We start from the raw sequence: 18,686 nt of genomic DNA on the forward strand, positions 1-18,686 counted from the left end.
ACATTTGTGACAGGAGAGGGAAAGGATGGAAGAACACTTTTAGATAAATTAACCTAGGATGGTGTACAAATGGTCTAAGAAATCCTTCCTTTGGGTTACTGCCCCTTCTCCACTCCAATACACTTGCTGGTGGGGGCTGCCAAACTGTGCATCCCACCTGTCTGGCAAAACAGTAAGTCCATGACTCTGGCTATGCCAATTATAGGACAGACACCATTCTCTTCAGGACACTGTGATTGGCCAGTCAGAAAACTTCCCAGTTTTTTCTATGGAGCTGCTTGGAACATTCTGTGGCTATCGGTAACAGCTGACCTGAAAATAGAATCTACTCTTAAGTCCTGTAGGGATTTGAGGAACTGGCTCCAGATCACTGAGCCCAGTTCCATCTAAGCCTTTCTTGTGTTTTCATCACATGAACCAAATTTTCCCCTTTTTTTGCTTAAAACAGCTTCTCCCACTTAGAATTCAAAACAATTCTGACTGAATCAAGAGAAAAAAAAGTAAAAAAATTAACCCTGGGAGAGTCTGCTAAAATTTTAAAGGGAAAGCTGGATTGGGAGGAAAGAAAATAATTTTGCTTTTGAAATGATGATTTTCAAGTTAGTAGGAGGGCATATATGTAGAAATATTCAATGATACCAATTTGAAATTTATTCTCCTAAATGCAATTATGATAGCTAATACCTAACTGAGCTCTATGTTCACAACACTACTCCTTATTCTTTATCTGCATTAGCTCACTTACTCCTTTCAACATCTACTTTACAGTCAAGAAAACTGAGATATAGAGAGTTGTTATAACTTTACAAGGAGAACCAATCAATGAGTTCTGGAGCCCAGATAGTCTGATTGCAGAGATCATCTTGAATTAAGTACGAGAAATACTGATATGTAACCCAAGCCTTTGTATATTTAAAATATGTGCGTGTGTGTATGTGTGTGTCTATATGTCCATGCACACACACATTTACTGGGGTGTTTGATTCCATATTGGTGAAAGATTCATAATATTCTTTTAAAATTGATGCTTATAGGAAGCACAATCATCCCATTTCTGTGCAATTATACAGTGTATCTAGATGTATGTAATGCATGTTGATCATGTATTCACTATGGTATCTCTACCAATAGTCATCAGGGAACCTTCAGTGTCAATGGATAGGAAATATTTTTAATTGGACTCCATCCCTGATTTCTTATTATTCTCTACCTTGTTTACTTGCTGATTCTTTGTTCTGCACCTGCATTAAAACAAAACATGTACCTATTTTTGGATTTGCATAAATTAACTTGTTTTGGATTTCTGCCCAAACAGATTCTGCAACATATCAACCGTATGGTATATCACCCACACCTGTCTACTTGTTATGGGATGTAAAGTGGGACAGTTCCAATTGTTCCAGAATTGGTGGCTTTAGTCCCTGAAGGAAAGAAGTGGTATTACGCACCCGACATTGTAAAGAGAGCTGCCAATAATTAGGGTTAGACATGTTGTTCAGGTTGGAGACTGGACCTTCTTCCCCCTTTAGTCCCTTTGAACACTATATAAGGACATGAGTTGGAGGAGAGAGAGAAAGAATATCCTGCCTAGACTGTGGCTAGGGAAGATTCTAGCTGGCACCTCAGTCCCTAGTTGGTATCTACCAATCTGCCTGCCTAATCTGGTGCTACCACTGGGGAAGCTAAATATTGCAAGAAAAACATTTACGCAGAGTCCCACATCAGCAGATGCCGCCAGCAGCCACCAAACTGAGCCAGAATGGAACCTGAGAGATGTCTGCTCACCACAGATGGCTGGTCAGCTCCCCCAGAATGGCTCTGTACACCTCTACCCTCACCTCCACCATCATCCCTCCTTCCTCCAATCATATTCCTGATATTAACAGATTGACAGATTTAATAAACACTTATGGAAGTGCTTTCTATGTGTTAGGGACTGTTCTACATGATTTACAGATATTAACTCAATCTACGAAATAACCCTAATGAAGGAGATACTCTTTTCATCCCCACTTTACAGATGAGGAAGCTAAGTCACAAGGAGGTTAAGTAATATGCTCAAAGTCACCGGGCAAGGAAGTGGTAGGGTTGGACTGAGACAGGAGTCTGGCTCCACAGTTGCTGCCCTTAACCTCTAAGCTCCACCACTCCTACCCCTCGCCCCCAGGCCTGCACATGACACACCCTCCAAAGACCCGGCTGAGAAGAGACGGAGAAACTTCCCTACTCAAAAGCCCTCAAGACACAAGCCTGGCTGGCACTGGAGGAAAGGAAAGCAATGGGATTTACACCAGGTACAAGAAGGGTAGGAATTTTAACTTGGCCTAACCTGGGTTTTTAGTAACCAAAACCAATCATAAAACTGTAAGAGTTAAGGGATAGGAATTTGACAAAGCCCAGTCAAAAGTAGGGAACATGGGGAACAATAAAATCATTTCACATTTGTACCTTTGGGGTTCCCACTGCCCCATGAACCAGTCCCATATTAAATTAGCCATTACCCTGATGACTTATCCCAGGTCTTGGTCATACCTTGCTGAAGTACAGAGAAGATCCAGAAGAGATAACACCACACCCTTGCTCTGGTTTTACAATTTCGCCCCCAATAACTTCTTGCCAGTCAGACTCCCAACCATTCTGGTTCTCGAAATCAGACATAATTGTGGAAGGAAGCGCAGCTTCCGGGTGGCATTCAGTGCCTTGGTATCCCTGGTCACACCTACGAGAGAGCAGGTAGAGAAGTCACAGGCCTACCTGCCAATGCAATGGCCATCTCACCTGAAACGTTTCCCATGTCTTACTTTTGCTCAGGTCTTATTATTCATATTAGATTTTTCTCTGCAGTGTTAATCTGTACGCCAATCTGTGTATGTGGCAACTTTCAGTTTTGCACACTCCTCCCAAATGGATAGAGTCTTGTCCTTAGTTTCTTCCTTTTTTTTTTTTTAGAGATGGAGTCTTGTTTGTTGCCCAGGCTGGAGTACAGTGGTGTGATGATAGCTTACTGTAGCCTCCAACTTCTAGGTTCACAATTATCCTCCCAGCTCAGCCTCCTGAGTAGCTGGGACTACAGGCAGAATCCTTTCTTACAAGAAATAACATTACAAGGGTAGAATTTGGGCATCAAGTAGTAATGAAGGAGGACGTGTGTGTGTGTGTGTGTGTGTGTGTGTGTGTGTGTGTTGGGAGACAAGGGAGAGTGTGATTTTCTGTAGCCTTAAAAAGCCATATATTAATGTCTGTCTGTTCAACCAACATGTGAGTCTGGCCATGTTTTTTAGTTCCTCTTTCTAATTAAATTACATATCTTTTAGAGCCTAAGTATTCAAGTGTGGTCCTCTGCCCTCATTAGTGATAATCACCATCTCCTCACATACACAACCTTGAACTTCTGGAGAAGTGATGTGGGATAGTGTGCAGCAGTGTTTGTTGCTTTAAGACTGCCAGGGGAAGCAAAGGGAAACAATAGAAAGGCTCTTTTAATAAACTCTGAAATTTAAACCCAGGAGGCCTTGTCTTGAGGTTAGATTTTGAAGTTTAGAATATATGGTATTATACTTATTTTAAGGTAACAATATCTTTTACATCTAAAATAAAAACAGAAAGGGGGATCATTTTTCTTTTGGCCATTTCATTATTTAATAGTCTGTCCTTACAATTCGGATGACAGCTGTTGTAGTCCCCTTACAGACACAAAGCCTGAGAAGCAGGGAACTGACTGCACTTCTTGGTGCGGGTACCTGCACATGCCGTGGTCACACGAGCCGTGCCCGCTGCACATGTTGGGACACTGCTGCCCGATGTAAATGCTGTCTAAAGCCCACTCATCTTGGGCCATGTAATAGCTCTGACTCCAGCGGAAGCGGGTGGCACTGGACCTAGAAACAAGGTTAGTGAAAAAAACAAAAAAACAGAGTTTCAACCAAGATGTGGTGGTACAGACAAAGAATGTCAGAGGCCAAACTCTTTCAGATAACTAACTTTCTGGGACTTGCATTTAGCTGCCCATCATTTTTCTTTCATTTCCACTCAATTTTTGTGCAATGCAACAATTCTATCAGGAAAGAAAGTTAAAAAGAAGTCTGCCTATTGAATACGTTTTACTCTTAATCTGAGACATTTTATTTTTTTAATTTTTAAAATTTATTTATTTATTTTTTAATCAAACCCTGGTCTCCTGTGTGAGAGACATTGTAAACGAAAACAAAATATCAAACTTTTTTTGTAGTTGCTTAGAGATCTGATGCTAGCAAAAGAAAAGTACTATGAAAGAATATTTAAAAAAAAAATAAAGGTATCTACTAAACTGAACCAGTCTTTCACAGACAAATATGTAAGATATTTTATAATATAATTTCTTACAATAAACACATCAATAGTTATCGGAAGACTTTCAGTTAGATCCCAGTTTAAAACAAAAGTTTCATTTGGGGGTATTGTTTTGGGGTGGAAGGGACATACTACAATGTAGTTTATGTCAAATAAGAACATCTGGATGCTAAATTCTGCTTATTTCTGAAACACTAACTTGCTTGAGTTTCATGGACAAGCTGATCTTAAGTGGAGGTGAAAAGTTAAACAGTCCATTACACATAGAGAGACACTTGGGACCTTAATTCATTGAATCTAGACATGAAGTCTAAAGAAGCAGATATTTTGAGAGCAATGTCAATAATGCTTTTTAAAATTACAGCATATTTTTCACCTGTAGGAATTTTCAGGGGTCTTTTTGGTCTAAGGATTAAACAAGAACAAAAGCAAAAAATATGTGCAGAATTATTGTGCATGCTCAGTTCCATTGATTAAACCTTCCTCCCCAAGCACACTACTATACAGATAGACTTGATCTTAATGGCTCTGAATGATCCATTAAAGTCTATTGCATCAATTACCCACATATTAAGTACTCCCTAAGTACATAACAGACTGTTAAAATTCAGACTAAGTCTTCACTGTTTATTTTATCAATGATCTGTGGCTAATAGGTTGCGTTTTCATTCCTAGTAGGATAATTCCAGGACTCACTGAAGTGTATCCAGAAGACACAGGTTTGTTGCACATCAGCGCTCGTCAGGACATACAATGGGACTGATGCGTTACCTCCTCTGTGGTAACAGGTTTATATTTGTAATCAAATGGCCATCACAATTTTCATAGTCCCATACTAAGAAATGTTTTTTAGAAAAGCCTACTATAAAAGTAGATACATTGTCTTAGAGCATAGAGCCCGAAGGAATAGAAGTAAATAAGACTCATGCACCATAGTTACCAAGAAAAGAAGAGCTGATTTTATTCTTTTAAGATTAATTACAATATGAGTTAAGTTTAGGGCCATAGGTGACTAGACTGTGAGCTCTTTGGGAACTGGGATATCTTTTGTCTCAATAGTTTGCACAGGAACAGAATAAAGTAGGTCCTTAAAAAAAGTTTGCTAAAAAATTAGTCAATGAGTAGATGAACAGGTCAGGAAAGGGCAGCCTTGCTTCTAACTTGTGTAGGTAATGCAGTGAAGAATGTACTAGGATGGGGGGGACAAGACCCCCAGGACCCTGGTTATACAATTTATCAGCTGTGTGACCTTTAGTGGGAAATTTAAGCCTTCAAGGGCTTCTAGTTTTTCACCTCTCAAATAAAAGGTTTGGGCAAACTGATCCCTAATATTCCTTCCAGACCTCAAACACGATGATTCTTCTGGTGTTGTGTTGACCAAGGTGACAATTTATTTTCTTTACAGTTACATACCTATACAAAATCCATGGCCTACATTAATTTGAGATTTTGTTACTTCAAACATTAAACTAGGGGTAGGGTGGATTCAGAAACCTGTCCTGTATTACCTAGTTTATTTATGCTTCTAAGCAGTCACATACAGGCACGTGGTAAATTCTTTTTTCTAAGTAAACCAATCCTTACATGCATCTTAAGAACTTTTGGGAAAAAATTTCCTTAAGATAAAAAGTTTAAAGTGAACTATTCCATTTAAAATTACAACCCACAGTTTAATGTGCTGATGTTAATTAGGAGAAAAAGCAGGAAAAAGGTTGAATACTGGCTTCAGCTTTAGCGAGAAAATTAGTCCTGTGAGCGATGCCAGCTGGTCACACGTGAGAAGACAAGGTGTGATCTCGCTGATTTGCAGCTGCATCACTGCTAAATACGGCTCCCAGTGCAAACATTTAATTTGCCTGTTCTCCTTCTTTCTCTCTTACAAAAAAGTAATCTTGGGATGAAAATCTTGTACACTTTGGACTGAGCCTGAAAGTGGAACTACTGCTGTGTGGGTCATGAAATGAAGTTGGCTTGTATTTAAAATCCGAACTCTATGGATTCCCAAAAGTAACGAAACTTGACTCTTTAATTCATTTTTTTTGCCCATATAAAGGTGAAGACTAAAATGAAATAGCATTGAGTCATCTCTTGATAGTTAGGTAACCTGAAGAATGAAGGTAAATGAAGGCTGACTAAATTGTATTTTCCACCTTCAGAGTTCCTGTAATTACATTTACCCAATTATTCTGAAACTCATTCAGTCATTAGGTGTTGATTTGTTTATGAAGTCAGCGACTGACAGCTGTTTGGGTCTCATTAGGACTTGTTCTTATGTAAATGTCTCCCATAAAAATGAAATTAATTTTCATTGGGTAACAAATGTTGGGTTCATATACAATATAATTTCTCTGAGCAGGTGTATACATTTGATATTCTCACTAGCACATTCCTATCTAGCACATTTTCCAAACTTCACAGGTCTTTGATAATGCAGGAACCACATTTGCTTTTATGCATTCAATTTACATTATAGTTGCATATGTTTTAATAAAAATGGAGTACAAAGGTTTGGCCAAAAAAGGAGTACTGCTTCAAACCAAAATGCACTCTCTTTTCCCAATGCTTGAGAAAAATATGCTATTCACAAAAGTTTGAGCTATGCATAATAAATAAAGTTATCAAGAATGCCAAGAGTGAATATACTTTATAGCAGAGTTTTTGAGCATTATAGATGCAAAAACAATGACAATAACTAGTTGAATACTATTTTTTTTTTGAAATGTAGCAATAATGTTTTAGTTTATGTATTAGCCCGTCGGAATGCTAAAATAAATATCCTACTGGGTTGTTTTTAAAAAAATATTTTCACTTTCTTTTTCCAGGGCTTTGAAGGAAAGTTAGAAAAGCAGAATGAAATTATTTAACATGTGTACTTAAAGGCAAATGGTCAGGGGAATAACCTGGTGGAATTTTTTCTGTTGTAAAAAGAGATACTTTATAACAAAACATCTCTTTAGTTCATTGAGGCACATCAAATTAAAATTCTATTTAATTCCCCAACATTTAATAAGTGCACCTACTATGTGGCAGGCACTGTGGTAGAACTAAAAAGGTTAAGGGTCAATACATTTCCTTTCAGTGTCTAATTAATGCTGATAAGAGGTGGGGATGATACTAAAATTTTCAACTTGGTGGTGCTATCTTTTGAGCTAAGAAGTAATAATGCAACATATTAATACAATTTGAGTGTAAAATAGCCTGCACAGGTTTTTCTGACAAGGACAAAACTTTCTAGATGTTGCTTACGCTACATTAAATAAGAATAATAGTTTACCATATCTCTAGGTCTGAAAAGACATCTCTAAAAGACTATCAATTTTATCTTTTTTTTTGTTTTGTTTCTTTGAGACAGAGTCTCACTCTGTTACCCGGGCTAGAGTGCCGTGGCGTCAGCCTAGCTCACAGCAACCTCAAACTCCTGGGCTCAAGCAATCCTTCTGCCTTAGCCTCTGGAGTAGATGGGACTACTGGCATGCGCCACCATGCCCTGCTAATTTTTTCTATATATTTTTAGTTGGCCCGGTAATTTCTTTCTATTTTTAGTAGAGACGGGGGTCTCGCTCTTGCTCAGGCTGGTCTCGAACTCCTGAGCTCAAACAATCCACCTGCCTCGGCCTCCCATATCAATTTTATCTTATCTAATTTTGAAATTGTACTTTACATGTCAAGGAAAAAAAATTAACAATCTTTAAATAATGAGGGAAATATATTTAATGGTGAAATAATGAAAAAAATATAAGCCTCAGTAGTTTTGCATCCAGTATGACAGTATTTCAATTGTTTGATGTGTTGTTTTGTATAAACTTGATATATGTGCTTGGAATGTCATTGAAATTAAATGAAAGTCTTGATTATATTCCCAGCGGTAGACATAAACAAGTATAGTGTTAGAGAAAGTAGCAACTTGTTATACAAAGCATTAATAGAGTATCCAGGAAATGGCTCACAGTTGGATATAAAAAGATCTGTGGAAATCAAATTTCAAGCATTTTACTCCAACTGACATAATAATGCATCCTTAAAAAATAATCAAGGAGGCATTCTTACATAATGCGGTAATTCAATTTTCAAATAAAGGTGTAAAAATAATTTTAGGTTGTTATCTAACCAGTTGTTTTTGGGTAGAGCCTGTTATATAAAATAATCTGAGAAGGTTTATTTAGTAATTTTATCTTTAGAAAAGGGTTACGGGAAGGCATATACAACAGAAAACTAAAATAATGCTTCTCTCTTTTATGTTTTTTCTTATGCACAAATCACAGACTCTTAGGATTCCAGGACTGTGAAGGACCTTTAAGATAATCTAATTAAACATTTTCATTATACTTATAAGGAATGGCCTCGAGGAAGAGGTTGTGTTAATGAAAAAAAAATGAATACGCATTTTGCTATTGTGCTTAACTTGTCTTCATATTCAAGTCATGCTACTAGAGATAGCAAAAGTTAAAGTGACAGTCATGTTTAAAGATGTCATCTCTTACCAAGTTTTCTGGGGAAGAAGTACTATGACTCTTCTCCACTGTCTGAACTCACTGGCATGGTAAATACTTGCTGATGTAAATTCCTGACAACTCGGCATACTTGGAAGGCATTCCTAAAAGAGTCAGACAAAAATCAAACATTTTCCCCAAGGGAAATATGTTTACTCACCCACCATATATGAAAAAGACCTTAGAGAAATGTAATTCATAATCTTAACTATTTGTGATATGCATGCAATGCATGATTTTTACTTCCGTGAAACTAAAAGATTTTAAGAAATAATTTCAAATATGAGATGCCATAATGAAATTGAATGTCTCCCAGTTCTCACATGTCCAAACAGAAATGGATTAGGAATCAATTTTTTTTGCCTGTTATCATAACACTGGCGTTTGGTAAAATTATTCTATTTGCTATGATGTTTACACATTTATTGCAATGGGAGATTATTGATATGTATATATAAAAAAGTAAATTTTATTACAAGATCTATGTATTTCCTTTTTGTTTCTAAAGACAAGAGATACCACATTCTTAATATCATCCCAGGCAAAGGGACTTAGGAATGAAGTCAAATAACATGAAGACATGTTACAGGGAAAAAGGAAAGAGACACATTTATAAAGGAAGAGGGTTAGAGAAAATAATATTCAAAACACCACCTGAGAGTGTCCAGTTTTGAAGTTGTTCACATTTCTTTTTTATTTCCAATTACCCTTTAGTATCTGACAGTGAAGAATGTGGCATCCCCATAATTTCTTGCTGACTTTATGTCAATTCTAAGTTACAAATAACACCATTTCTTTTCAACCAAACCTAAGCTTCTAGAACTGTCATTTCTTTGCTTCCTATGTAAAAAGGAAAAGGTTACCTCTCACAAGCTTTAGGGAAAATAGGCTTACTTCTTGGACGAGGTGCCAGGTAAGGCCGTGGTTGGTGGAGTACTCCAGCTTCACCTGGTTGTCCATGTGTGGAGTGTATTTCTGGCCACACCCCATTACCAAACTGAACTGAATCATGTAGGACGCTCCTATCTGCATCGATTGTGTTTCCACGTAGCGCATACTTGAGGCGAGTTTAGAATCTCCTGTAAAACTAGAAGAGACAGAGACGGAAATCAGAAAATTCTAAAAGCAATATGTTAGAGAAAAATTAAGCTCTTCACTTCATAACATAGACCAAAACAGTTTCATTTTACTTAAGTCTTGCCAAGTTCTAGAATGGATTTCAATCTAATAAATGAGATTTAAAACAAGCTATCAAAGAAGCAACTTCTTTAAAAAAAGTTAATATCTTCAGTTGTCAAATGTATCTGAAATTGGTACTCACTCATACATTGCTCACAAGTATAAACCTTTTGACTCATTAATCTCACTTCTTTATAGCTATCCTAAGGAAATAATTCTCAACTTAGAGACAATTTTATAAAATATGACAAATATTACAGGATTACTTAAAGTAATTGGTAATAATCTTAATGTCAAACTATAGGAAAAACAGAAGTCTTAAATAAAATGGTATAGCTACTTGATAGATTATCCATATTTCAAGTATTTAGGAAGGCAATATGTCACATTAAAATGTATATGATGAAATAAGTTCAAAAGTTAATATCCACAAAATTATACATAAAGGAAATTCACCAGAATGTTTGTGGTAGCTATGTTTGGTGGTGAGAAATTTGTGATTTAAAAATTTTCATTTTATGTTTCTTATTTTTTAAACAGTCTTTAATGATCATTCATTAAATACTGAAAACATCATAATGGAGTTTTAGTTGCTGTGCCTCAGATCAGCAAAATTCACGTTTTACTGGATCCCAGCTGAGTACTATGTAATTGTAAACTGTTTGAAGGCAAGCAAGTTTTGGTTTTTTTTTTTAGAGAAAACTGCTCAGGAATTTGTAATCTATCAGAGAAGATTCAAATGTGGACATATTTTCACTGTAGTTACATGGGTCAGTGCAAATATTCCAGAGTCAACTGCACTAAAATTTGTCTATCATAGTACTTGTTTCTGCTATTCTGAATTGGTTTCAGGACCACTTTTCAACAGTAACTCCTATTAGTCAGACGGCTAATAGCTGATGTGGACCAAGGACCAAGGCACTCTATGAAATCTTGGAGGCATTTAATATATTTTCTTAACTTTCTTTTGTTGAATCGGCAAAATGAGTAATTATTCTGACTTGCTTCTTGCAGAGATTAAGATGTTATTTAACGATGGAACATTGTTCTATATAGAGGATCACCATGGACTTAGACTAAGGTTATAAAACATAAGAAGCTTTTCCCAACAATGAGTGATTACCGTTTAACAGTTTTTAAACCAAGGTTTTGCACTTGGACAATGAACAGAGGAATAAAATGGAAAAGCTCTAATCTCTGGTTTAATTGAATGGTTAACAAAAAGAAGGGAAAAGTCATATTCAATACTGCCGGTCTAGCAAATATAATTTAAAAATAGAAAATGCCATAACTTATCATTATTAATATAGATGCCTATCATTTATTGAGTCAAGCCCATGTACTAAGACTGTGCTAAGCACAATACTATCCACATTATCTTCTTTAGTTCCATCTTTACAGTACCTCTGCATAGTAAGAATAATTATTTCTTTTTAACAGATGAGAAAATGGGTCTGGTAAATGGCAGAGACTCAATGAGAAACCAGTTTTGCCTGACTCCAAAGCCTCTTAACCAAAACACTATTTCTGTGTCTTTCTATTACTCTAAGATTGGGAGAGAAAAACATTGCAATTTGGAATAAATTTTATAGTTACTTTACAAATCATTAACTCTCAGTTATTATGCAATGATACTCTGATGTTAAAAATATAAAACCATGATTGCTGCTATGTGGTTGGGTATACAGGATGCAATCTAGAAAATATAAGGCCGTAGAATGTGATTTTTAGCAATATTGGAAAAATAAAAGAAATCAACACAGAACAAAAATAGTTGTCAGTCATATCAGCACAAACTTGTCCATATTGCTTCCACGGTCTTTCTAGTAGGCAAAAAAATAAAAAAATAAAAAATCCCAAATGCTTTTCCCCATGAGAAATAAGTGCTGCTTTTAGTTTCAAGGGCTCTTTCTAGTACCCTTTATGAGGAGGAAGGTAATTAGAGGCAACCAAATAGGCTTCATTTAAGTTGTTTGCTTTAAAGATACACCAGTCTCCTGGGCATCTGGAGAGAAACCCCATAGTGCATGTCAGCACACAGGCTGAAGGGTCTGCAAGTGACACAGAGCCACTAAAACTTTCTCACCTATGCCATGCATAGCATTTCCCCACCTGAGCATTGCTGGAATAACTTAAGATTATTTTCACAATCAGCTTCTTGTAAGTTTCTCCCTTGTGAGATGGTTTAATGCCCTCATAATTCTGTACAGAAACAAAAGGCAATGCTGTGTTTTGTGAATGTTGCCTGCCCCTAACCTTTGCACGATTACAGATGTAACTGTGAAATTGGCTGAAGAAAGGAAGCATTCAGACCTGAGGAGAGGCGTGTGCTCTGTCAGCTACTCTGTGATAACAGATTTTAAAGGCACCAAGTTACCAAGAAAGAAACAGGATAAAAATTATATAAAATAGGCTGGGCACGGTGGCTCACGCCTGTAAGCCTAGCACTTTGGGAGGCCGAGGCAGGAGGATCACTTGAAGCCAGCTGCTCGAGCAACATAGCGAGACCTCATTTCTACAGAAAATAGAAAAATTAGCTGGGTGTGGTGGTGTGTGCTTGTAGTTCCAGCTACTCTGGAGCCTGAGGCATGAGGATCACTTGAGCCCAGGAGTTTGAGGCTACAGTGAGCTATGATGACGCCACTGCACTCTAGCCTGGGTGACACAGTGAGATCCTGTCTCAAAAAAAAAATTATATAACAGATAAGCTAATAATAATAACAATATTAAGTAAAATGAAGGCAGTTAAACAATGACAACAAAATTCTTGCTTAGCATCTATTTCTGTTCCACTGGTAGAATAGGAGCCCAGAATGTATTTGGTGTTTCCTCTTGCGGGCAGATACTTTTGGGTGGGCCAATTCAGCTACCAGACATAGCCTCTTTTCCCTCTAGTCACCTTCCAGTGTTTGGTCCAGGGGTGGCCATGTGCACACCAATGAGTTCTCACCAATGAGGTGTCAGTGAAAGACGGTAGGTGGATTTACTCATTTGGCTTTCATTGTAAAGCTTTAAAAGGGACTGATGGAATTGGCTGCCATACTCGTCCACCTGTTGCTCCTATGGCTTTCCTTCCTCTCTAGAGAGCAGCAACCATCTTCTGACAATAATGGAACAGTATGCGGATAGAAACGTTTCTGCTGAGATCGTGGAGAAGAGAGAGCCTGGATCCCCGACAGCCCTTGTTACAGTGCTTCCCAGCCCTGGACTGCCTACTCTAGGACCGCTGGTTACAATATAAGCCCCTTTTGTTTATGCCATGGCCAGTCTTCTCTTGTTGTTTTTGCTGTGACCTAGAGCTGAATGTATTTCTAAGTGACACATCTGCCATGCTTCATGGTATTATGTGCCATCTATCCCAATGCCTTCATCTGAGGCAAAATAACACAAGGAAAGCACAGACATCTGTGTCTTAAATTCCAGACCATTCATAGTACAAGTTCACGTGATTGTTTCTGGTTTATTCAAGACTAGCTGAAAGTCAGTGATATTAAATCTGTTTTTTTTTTTTTCCCTGAATGTTCATACTCAGCTGGAGTTTTGGGGGCAGAGAATTTAACAGACTGTCATCCTTTAATTTTACAAAACTGCTCCTCTTTGCTGCTTATCTAAGTCAGGATAGGTTTATAAAGGCAGACATGAAGCAGAACTTCTTTTCTGTTACAATCATAGGAGAAGAGAAGAATAGCCCACATCAACATCACGGGCAGAAATTCTGGGGACAGAATGCACTGGGAATTGGGCAGCTTAGCTTGATTCATGTTGACTTGCAGGAGTCCCTCATAAATAAAGTAACAATAAAAAAAGCTCCCACCTCTAATTATAAGATTTAATGAGAGAATGGGGATAACCCTTTCCACTAGGAAAATATTACCTCTCTGGTCCTCTTTATTTCTACCTCCAAGAAGGCTGGTAGGCTCCCTATTATGACAGTGGCCAAATAGGTAACACCATAATGTAATCTGAGTCTCCAAAGTTCTATACTAAGTCCACAATACAGCCCCCTTCCCTCCCCCTCCCTTGCTTTATCTCACGTATTCCTGAGGATCTGTTTTTCTGACCAGGTTGGAAGCTTGTCCATAGGGAGGGATCATGTCTTACTCATTTCTGTAGCTCCTAAAGCACTCAGAACCTTGGCTGCACCTCAGAGAAGCACACAGTATCGGGCATCATAGTTTTCTAAAAGCTGGATTATCTTATCAGACCTTTGAGTCAAGACCATTTGGGAGACCATCGGGGATCCTTAACATCGTGTTATGGAGAAGGAAAACTGAGAGGCTGAGTTGCTGGCCCCAGGGGTCACACAATTGCTAAAAAGCTAGAAACTAGGACTTCTGGTTGCTACTTTGAAGTCATTTCCACTATGCCATGCCTATTACAGGCTCTCAAAGAATGTCTGTTAAATAAAATGAGCACATGAGTGAGGCTTTCAATTGGGGAGCAGGCAAGTTTTACACAACTATAGTTACTTAAATGCTGTAATGAACACCAACAAGCTTTTGAGGTTATCTTGACTTAAATAAATCACTTTCTGCATTTCCCCAGAGACTATTTCCCCTCTACAGTAAAAAAAAAAAAAAAGCTCTTTTATATGAAAGGCAGATACACATAACCAAAGTAAGCAGAGAATACTTGAGTCACAAAGTTCCTTAAAAGCAAATTCATGTCAAACAGCTGAGTTAACTAGCGACTGAGCCATTTTTGACAACTGAGCCCGTCTCTGTAAGAACAGTTTGGTAAGTCACTCAAGATGACCAAAATCTCACTATTAATGTGCCACAAGATAATGCATCAATATTTGTATTTCTTAGAAGCCTGAGCAATATATTAAGTTTAAGAGTCCCATAGAAAAGAACAGCTCTGCATAGCTAATTTCTAGAAAAACAGGAGAGCCACACAGCGCTGCTTTTGTTTTGATACCATTCAGAAGTTGTATGCATCTGTAGAAGGAGCTGTGAATGAATTTAAACCTCTGTGACATCATCCTTTTTTGGGTTATGTTCTTGTAATCATCAAAGAAATGTTTATTAGATTTGACAGAAACACTTGTTGATATTGTGGGATTAAAGGCAGCATTTTAAATCACTTGTTATTTCTACAATATATTTCAAAACAAAAATAACTGTATTATTTTAGTGGATTATATAAATTTTAAACTTACTGGAAAAAACAATCTAATAACATAAAAGAAGCATTAAAAAAGGTAAAAATTTATAATTCTATTCTCTAGAGATGACTGTTAACATTTTGGTATAAATACTTTCAGACTTTGGTTTCTAAGTTTACACAAACACACACACACAGACACTATTTTTCTTTCTCTTTTAAAAAATTATGAAGTAATAGTAAATCTGCTTTTTCCTTTTTACAAAGTTTCATTGCCATCTTTCCATGTTGGAAAAATATGGTGAGAAATTTTCATTTTTAGCGAATCAAATATGGAAATTTGGGGAGGTTGTTTCCATTTTTATTGTTATAAACAATTCTTCTATAATATGCATCCTTGTATATCTTTGTGCACTTGTCCAGGTATTTCATGAGGATAAATTCCTAGAAGCAGAATTGCTTGGTCAAAATAAATGCACATTTCAAAAGTTGGCACTTACTGCCAAACTGCCCTCCAAAAAGATTATACCAAGTTACACTTACCAAGAACATTAACGGTGACTGAGGTGCCAATTCTTACTACTTATCCATGCTGAACTTTGACAATATTTTTTTTACTTTAGTCACTTTATGCCTATAGTCTTTTAATCTACATATTTTGATTACTAAAATTTAAAATCTATTCATGTTTATTGGCTATTTATAATTTTTTTTTGTGTAAGTAGCCTTTTCAAGTGCTTTGCCATTTTAAACGTGGGATTTATCTTTTTCTTACTGATTTGCAAGAGTTCTTTACATATTGGGGATGTATAGTTTGTTATATATGTTGGAAATATCCCCCTGCTTGTCTCTCTCAGTTCCTTTCTATTTCCTTGCACCTCGCTTCCTTTCAGAAAGGAACACACTGATCCATGTAGTCAGGTCTGACAGTCCTGGCTGGAAACATTTAGCATGGAGAGGAGAGAGAAAATACATATGGAATCTTTGAAATTCTCTCTTGCTTTCTCCTTTAAATTACATGCAACCATGTGCATTATTTAGAGCCTGTTTAAGCAGAACCTTTGGTAGGACCTTGATACATTTAATTTTGGAAACTCCATCTCACATAATAGCAAGCATATTAAAATGCACCTATGTTCTACTTTAAATATAAATAGTTTTGGTTTCAAAAAACATTCAAATGGATTTTATAACTTTGCCTCTAAATTTTATTTGGCTACTAGTAATGCATTTAATATACTTTTGGCCGTGATTTCTCAGCATTCTCAGAAATCTGACCAAAAAATTATTTCCAATATCATGAAATTTTATGAATATTAAATTTAGCAATTAATGAAGTTAGTCTAGTGAGTTTTCTTTCACAGATAATTAAAATTTTATTAATTTCATTTTTGTAATTTTCTTGTATTTTTGAGACAATACATATTTTCTTAGTGTTGGACTTTTTCCAGTCCCCTGGAAAGCTTGGAGGCTCCAGCACTGTGCCCAAAATAAGTAATAAAAGAGCTTCCCAGGCAGAAGCACAGCTAATGCAAAGGTGCTAGGAGAGGAAAGAGTGTAGCTTGTTGGATCAGAGAGAAAGAAGATCAGCATGGCTGGGATGGGCTGAGTAAAAGGCAGCAAGGCAGAGGAGGAGGACACAGAGGTGGACCCAGGGTCTACCAAGGGGATTTGGTGAACCACTGTCCATGAAAAAATAATTGTCTCAGGCTACTGAATTTGTTTCAACAAACCAGACATACCCACAAATCTAGACCATCCAATGTAGATTTTTCTTGTTATTAATTGGCTTAGTGATTTGCTTCCTTACTTCTGAAACCTCACTTATCTACTTAGCCCGAAGGAAGATTTTTAGGGAAATATAACTTTGGAGAAATAAATAACTTAAAAACCAACCCCCTGCACTTCAACAGGACACGAGTCTTAGAATACGCCCATTATGCCCATTCTTTATGCATCTTCAAGTGGTCCATTTCCCCACTGCCACCATCGCATTCCAAGCACATTACAGCACCTGCAGATGACGCTATTAGCCTCCTTGCTGAGCTCCTGCTACTGCTTCTCCTATCACCCTCTCCACACAGCAACCACAATTATTTTTTAAAACATAAGGTCACAGCACTCATCTGCTCCAAATTATTTACTGGATTCCCGTAACATTTAGAATAAAACCCAAAATCTTTATATTGCTCTACAAGGCTCTAACACGATCCATTTCTTGCCTCCCTCAAGGCCTCTGCCCTTGCTGTTCTCTCTGCCTGCAAAGCTCTCACTCCACACCTTTACATCATTGTCTCTCTCATCATTCCGGACTTGACTCTAAGGCCTCCCAGGAAGGCTTTCCTGATCCTCTTACCTAAAAGAGCCCCATTCTCCACTTGTGCCACCTAAGACTCCGTTTTCTTGTCCTCACAGCACTTACCACTGCCTGGAATATTTTAAGAATTTGTTTACTTGTTCACTGTTGTTACTCCCCTCTAGAATGTAAGCTCCACAAGCAAAGGGCTTTTCTATCTTTATCTCCAACACTAACTGCTACACTTCTAGTACAAATAGTACCTGTAATGCAATCAATAAACAGTTGAATATATAAATTAGTCTATCAATAAATGAAAAACTTCATGTAATGTAATGCTCATAGTGAAAAAGCCTAATAAATAGGCTCTATTTTAGAAAGTCACTTATAAATCTATTCAATCATATTAGCAATCTTATAGAGGCACTGAAAGCCCTAGGTACTGGGAATACTCTTTTCACAGCTGTTGAGAATAATAGGAAGTGACTTTTCCATTTGTCACTCAATGTATTTACCTTTTCTATCTGCTAAGCTTCCTAGAACAATCATTTACTGTGAAACGGTGGTTGAGGTGGCTCTTGGGAACCATCTCACCTGGACTGACTTTCTTCAGCAGTACAATTTTAGCTGATTTACTGCTCTTTTTTAATGGTCTTTGCAAAAAAAAAAAAAATCCAAGAATACTCTAAGCTGGTTAATAAACTATTTAAACTGACAAAAGTTCTATATAAGTTACAGGTTTACTTTTAATGAAAGAAAAATCAGAGTGCCTGGATAGCTTAGTCAGTAGAGCATGAGACTCTCAATGAAAGAAAAATCACTAAAAATTTACTTGGCTATTACTTTTATTCTATAGGTTGATTTGTTTTATAAAGGATTGTCAGTAATTTTTTTTTTCTTATTACCCAAGGCATCGCAGACGTCTGAAGTGTCAGCTGGGCACTAACCCAACTCCTCTTCTGCCCACGTGTACCAAGGACACAATCCTTACATGAGTATCAGGCGACCTCCTTGCTTAGTCTCAGTATCAGGCTAAAGGAATAACAATCTGCATGAAGACCCTGACTGGTTCAAACCCCTTTAAATACATATTCCAATTTTTAAAAAATTAGCCAAAAGGTAGCAGAGGGATAGGTAGATTTCATTTAAAAATGTGTTGTCCAATGCTTGCTAACTGTGTGACAGATCCTCCTGTGGGCCTGAATATCCCTACAGATGCATGTTTAGTGCAAACATCAGCTGTGATGGTGGGTCTCCAGGTCATTTTGGAAAACTTTTTGAGTTAT

At 37.2% G+C, this 18,686-nt stretch overlaps 1 protein-coding gene across 2 annotated transcripts in view; it reads right to left on the minus strand.

Moving 5' to 3' along the window:
* Positions 1-18,686, minus strand: part of RELN (reelin) — a 447,102-nt gene that overhangs the window by 115,276 nt on the left and 313,140 nt on the right. For both annotated transcript variants that reach the window (XM_069462478.1, XM_069462477.1), the window contains exons 21-24: positions 9,714-9,906; positions 8,811-8,923; positions 3,741-3,878; positions 2,533-2,719 (exon numbers count right to left, since the gene is read on the minus strand). In XM_069462478.1, the coding sequence (XP_069318579.1) occupies positions 2,533-2,719; positions 3,741-3,878; positions 8,811-8,923; positions 9,714-9,906 (631 nt within the window). The remainder of the gene's footprint in view (positions 1-2,532; positions 2,720-3,740; positions 3,879-8,810; positions 8,924-9,713; positions 9,907-18,686) is intronic.

Source organism: Eulemur rufifrons, chromosome 29, assembly GCF_041146395.1.
Source record: "Eulemur rufifrons isolate Redbay chromosome 29, OSU_ERuf_1, whole genome shotgun sequence".
NCBI lineage: Eukaryota > Metazoa > Chordata > Mammalia > Primates > Lemuridae > Eulemur > Eulemur rufifrons.